Source organism: Dreissena polymorpha, chromosome 5, assembly GCF_020536995.1.
Source record: "Dreissena polymorpha isolate Duluth1 chromosome 5, UMN_Dpol_1.0, whole genome shotgun sequence".
Classification (NCBI taxonomy): Eukaryota; Metazoa; Mollusca; class Bivalvia; order Myida; family Dreissenidae; genus Dreissena; species Dreissena polymorpha.
In genome coordinates, this window is record NC_068359.1 from 79,504,214 (window position 1) to 79,510,197 (window position 5,984).

Here is a 5,984-nt window from a genome sequence, read left to right on the forward strand (position 1 = left end):
CACTAGGTCAAAGGTCAAGGTCAAAGTGACCAGAAATAGTAAAATTGTTTCCGGATGATAACTGAAGAACGCTTATTCCTAGGAACATGAAACGTGATAGGTAGATTGATCATGACTCGCAGATGACCCCTATTGATTTTCAGGTCACGAGGTCAAAGGTCAAGGTCACAGTGATAAAAAACAGATTCACATAATGGCTGTCACTACAACGGAGAGCCCATATGGGTGGCATGCATGTTTAACAAATAGCCCTTGTTAGTTACTTTGATGATAAATCTGAAATAAGATACACGGCTTATTTTATTCCTTCACACACACAGACAAAAATTACATAAATTATACGAGTTTCGCAGAAAGAATCAGAATAATAAACAAAATATAACACTAAAGAATGTAAAAGATTGGTCACAAAACATACAAAGGCAACACTTAAATAAATTTTCTGTTTCGTAATAGTTGACTTGATTAGTAAGTTTTTTAGTAGCTGTTGTCTTACAATACTATTAAGTCATATAACATAGAAACAAACACTTAAATAAATTGTCTCGTTCACAATAGTTGATTTGTTTAGAAAGATTTTTCAGTAGCTGTTGAGAGATTTATAGAGTGTATGCTCGAACCAACGAACGAGAGCAATGGTCACGACGTAGGCGATGATGCCGATGACGAGACTGGCGATCACTAGGTTCCTTGCAATCGTCGAACTCCGCCTGGCCTCCTGGTACTCATCGCCGCTGGCCTGGCTGGAGGCCTGGGATAATTAAAACAATGTTACCCAGTTTTTACAGAAAACCGGATAGAACAAGTTAGTTTATTTGTTTTAATCTGAACTGTTGCTAATATAAATGTTTCTACTTAGTTAACACGAGGTGTATGCTTTTTCTTGGATTTTGAACAATTCTAGCAATGTAAACGAAAAAAGCGGTCATTTGAATTGAACTACACACTAGCGATATAATCGTTTATTGCATGTTTATGTATGGTCCATGATGGTTTGGGTAATGATGGTTTGTGTTAAAATGGCGAGGGCTAGGAAACTGCTCTTCCTATATCAAAACTTGAATGTATCGCTGGAAATAACTTTGTATTGAGCTGTCAAGTAATATGACAATTCAACGTGTTTGCAATTTCCGTGCTTTTCCGTTACATATTATGACCAGACCAACGTGGAACTTCCATGTCAGTATGGTTATTCGAATTTTGTAATATTATCATATGCGTGTACATGAAATCTAACACTCCTACGTTACTTAACATTACAATTACCATCATCGCGAAGATGATAGCAGCCACGCCAGTTGGGAAGAAACAGAAAAGGCACACGAGGACCGAGGCCACGGTATAGTCCGGGGGTCGTGGCTGCACCACGACGCCCATGGTCGGGAAAGGCTGAGTTACAATCTGAAAATGTTTATGGAGTTTTCAAGATAGGTATGTTGAACTGTATATGGTTAATCACAATCGGACATAGTTCGTCACCTAGGCCTAAACCTAACGACAAGAAGTTTTAATATTGTTACTAAATAATGATGTTTTGTAAAAGAAATTTCTGTACGCAGGCAAATTTCTCTCAATAGTAAATGAGCATCCGATTACCAACAAGGGAAAACAAGTGAACCAGATGTAAGAAAAATCATTCTTATTTTTTAAAATGCACCGTAAAATAATGTCAGTAATGCGATTTAAAAAAAAGCTCTTTGTTAGAAGCTTCTGAAATTGCAAATGATTTGCATCCGTTTGAAGGTGATTTCGTGATATAACTTTATCAATTGTAACTTACGACTGTTGACTGGTTATGTGTCATAGGAAGACCATACTGCTGGACCCTCGGCATCCCGTACTGCTGGTCGTAGCCATACCCGGGCTGGGTCTGGGGCGGGGCTTCGTAAGGGGGAGGAACTGAAAGATTGCAACCAAACGCAAACATTGCTTTACTGTCAACTATTTTCGTCAGCATATACTTCTTAATAAATGCAATCTTTACTAGTTGTTTACCTTTTCTATGATGCAGGCTTAATATTATGATATTCAGAGATGGCAACTAAAAAGCCAACAAGAAGGAGAGTTTGAGATGTGTATTACGCCTGACTAGAATATCATATTCGGGCAATCATTACATCAACACAATAAGATTATACTATATCGCTTAAATAAAAACTTTCTTTACTTGTAGTTTAACGTTCTATGATGCGCGCTCAATATTCCGATTTGTTTATAGAAACACGAAATAGTTTTTGGAAATAGAGGAGTTAAGATAAATACAAACGCACGTATTAATTACCTCCAGCAGAAAAATCACTTGTTCCGAAAATAGCTCTTATCAAATTCATGCCACTACGCGATGGCGGTTTTACAATAGTATTGTTAATAATTTTCTTTACCAATGTTCACTTAAAACCATAACTAAATAGCTTTTTTATAGAGAATTCGAATTGATTCGCATTATTAAAATTAGGCGACGTAACACATCTAAAATATAAAATCCCGGTCTGTAATTGAATGTATTCCCGGCAGGGAGGTAACCGCTGCAAGTATGATAATAATCTGAACGCTTCGGACAGTGGGCTACGATCGCCGTTATGGCGGCATTGTCCGAGGATTTCCGATTGGTATGATACGATATTAAGATTAAGAATGACCTGTATTTTCAACCATGCGATACATTCTAGAAATTATGTACATTGAGCAACTTGTATTGAACCAAAGTTTGTAAACAAAGTTATCAGCAATTTTTAATTGCAAAATAAGCCAACGTGTTAATGCCTAAAAGTATTAATCATGATGTGAAAATAGTCCGGATATAAGAAGTATACTTTGATTGAGAAACACTGCGTTGAATACGACATGAAAGAAGCCAGACAATATAAGCCTTTATTTTAATACATAGTGCCATTTTATATTAACTAGTATGCTATTCTGTTTGTTTTAAACCCCATAGCCAATTTTCATTATATGAACTAATATAATTTCTAAAGACATGTAAAGTTCTGAGTTAGTTTAAACTTTTCCCGGATATTGTTGTTTATGTGTCTATGCGTTCTAACACTACAGTTTGATACGTTTATCCAACATATAAGTTTTAAATATTTTCCTTGTTGTGGGGAAACTGACATCTGTAGACCAGGCTAAGGAATTATATATTAATAATTATTTTTAGCGAAAAGAGTAACCGGGTGGACAAGGTATTGTTTGATCAGTTTTCAACTTTATGGCTAGATGACCTTCATTCAAGATAGGTCTGAAATTAATAAACCCGAATGGTGCATTGGCTAAAAATACAAAAATCACATTAAACATTGGTAGTCTGGTTCCCAGACTAAAACATTAGATGCATATCATTTGAACTGCAATATGAATATATTGTAAATTACATGTAAATTACAATAAATTAAAAACTGCCATGATACAAAACATCATCTAAACTTTACATCGAAACGTTTCTCCTTAGTTTACGAAGCAGTATAGCATTAATCACATGTCTCTACAAATAAAAGAATCTATTGTGTACATGCCGTAGCGGCCACACTAAATACTACAAAAACAGGCTAGATTGCACTTTACCGGTACGCAGTTGTTTACCACTATCGACAAAGCAGGGGTTTTGGGGGCGGTAGCCCGCGATACTAAGGAAATATATAGGTGTTGGAAATATATCTGTCTTTGATTTAGTATAATCCATATTTGCGTTTATAAGAATAAATACGTTTCTTTGTACTTTGTTTTGTTAATTTTTTATAGAAAGTTCTGTTTTTCTGCAAAAAAAATCAGATCACTATGATGCTTGCAATATTGAGTCTTTTATGTTTACATTCTACTAACACCTGTACACATTATAACACTTTTTTTTTAAATTTCATTCCAACAGTATGTTACTAGTATTTCAGTGGCTAATATGTTTTCTTTTCCTATTGAAACGAATGTATTACTCGTACTCTTTTTAATGATATTTCTTGTAAATGATATCGTTATTTTAAAACTAATAACAACATAGATCGTTTCTTGGAAATCAATTTAAACAAAAAACTAATGCGCTGTGTTCTCTCAGAAACAAACGCATGCGCATTTGTTCACGACTTATAAACCACTTGCATAATATCCGGATATGCAATGGTATTTTAACTAAGTTTAATCAATGAATGAAATGAGATGCCAATATCCGAAATCGAAACATGTGTAGTTAAACACTGTCTTTAAAATTTGTTGTCTTCCTCAACAGAAAAACCAAAAATGCAGCAACAATAAACAACCAAAAAAAATTAACATAAAAAATAAAATGTAATGTTCATGTTTCAAAAATTGACAAATATGCGCACTTTGCGATATGAGGCAATCACAAAATGATCAAGCTGTGTAATCTACCATGTGTGAATTTAACCGACTAGTGAGTCACACAATTGCGCAGTTATATCCAATCCACGACTGGAGAATTCCCGTTTTAGATCTAATTGTAAACGTAACAAATACAGACGGTATAAAGCTCACAATAATTGTAACCCGAATTCTGAAGGGTACAATATTAAAAATCGTAATTGTCTTTAAAACGAATGATAGCACAAAAATAACTACCCTAACATATTTCAAATGATCTGACAATGATAAAGTTTTTAATGTTTCAATATCTATGTTTGGCAATAAGCAAGTGAGTAAATTAACATGTAGAAAACTACTTCGATTAGCCCACAGTCCAAAACAGTAAAATGTTAATGCGTACCTGCTTTATTCGACATGGACATTAAAATAAATGATTAAAATGTTAATAAAAAATAATGTTCAATCCAAATTTATGCTCAATCAATTTCCTACATAGCTTATTAACGCTCGATGAAACGTTTTGTCCTTGCTGACTTGCCATGAAAGCTTTTGTGGTAACTGCATGAATTGAATGAACTGGGAGTAACAGCTGTAAATAATAAAGTAAATGTGTTTTGTTCTTTACAGAACTTCCTCGTTGAAATATTGTAAGAATGTCTGCGGAAAATTCAGGTGGTGCAGTTAAAGATCCATAAACACTGCCCAATACTATATGCTTTATAAAAACTTCCAATCACAAAATTTGGCATATGAAGGTTAATTGTAATAGAGAGACCCTAAAAAAGCAACAATGTTGTAAAAACGTTTAAAAACAATCATACTGTTTTGATAATAAGTTCATTTGATCCGATAATGTCTAAACATCTATGTTTAGAAATCATGAAGTAAGTAAATACAGGCAAGTAAACAAAATCAGCACGATACCAACAAAATAAAAAACAAATTGCCAATGCTTACCTGCTGCATCCGACATGGTAAATAAAGCATACAATTTACAGCGTTAACACAGTTGCTCAATCCAAATGCATGCGAAATCAATGGTGTTTATATCCTCTTAGCGATTGGCTGAACTGTTATTTCTTGCTTGACTGGCCATAAAAAGCTTGTTGTGCTCAATGCATGGATTAAATGAACTGGGGATATGATATGTAAATAATAACCTTTAAAGTTGCTATTGCTATAACGAACGTTCTCATTAAGTATTTTATCTATGGCTTCGCATTTATACAGGACTTCCTCATTGAAATATGTTGCCTTTGTCTGCACGATTTCCCGATTGTACAGTTAAACAATATAATAAATGTCTTGAATATCAATCAAACAATTAACATTAGAAGCATTTGAAAAATGTAGTTTGCTTTATCCGCCTGAAGAGATGGCACGTGGGAAAATCGGTAATATTTAAAAAACTTAAATATATCATCAGCGATTGCAGATTACGGTTAAATTGATTAATTCCCAGATATACAGCATCGCATCGCATGTTAATAGAACAGCGATATTGAATTGTTATGTTTTTCGATGCCAACAGAGTAAACGGTGCATTGCATTGTTAAATGACAAGTTGTTAGACGAATATAACAATATAAATGTGTAGAACATAAACAAGACACGTATAATTTTAGCTTAGTGTTTTACATCTGTTTAGTTCCACGAACGTATGTAAAAAGTAT

At 34.1% G+C, this 5,984-nt stretch overlaps 1 protein-coding gene across 1 annotated transcript; it reads right to left on the reverse strand.

Annotated features, from left to right (window-relative positions):
- Window positions 1-282: 282 nt before the first annotated feature.
- On the reverse strand, window positions 283-5,403 carry LOC127881811 (protein SPEC3-like). Its single transcript, XM_052429944.1, has 4 exons — window positions 5,269-5,403; window positions 1,781-1,899; window positions 1,267-1,401; window positions 283-751 (listed from the first exon to the last, which is right to left on the reverse strand). The coding sequence occupies exons 1-4, from the start codon at window positions 5,282-5,284 to the stop codon at window positions 581-583; spliced, it is 441 nt and encodes a 146-aa protein (XP_052285904.1). The 5' UTR covers window positions 5,285-5,403; the 3' UTR covers window positions 283-580.
- Window positions 5,404-5,984: the final 581 nt, after the last annotated feature.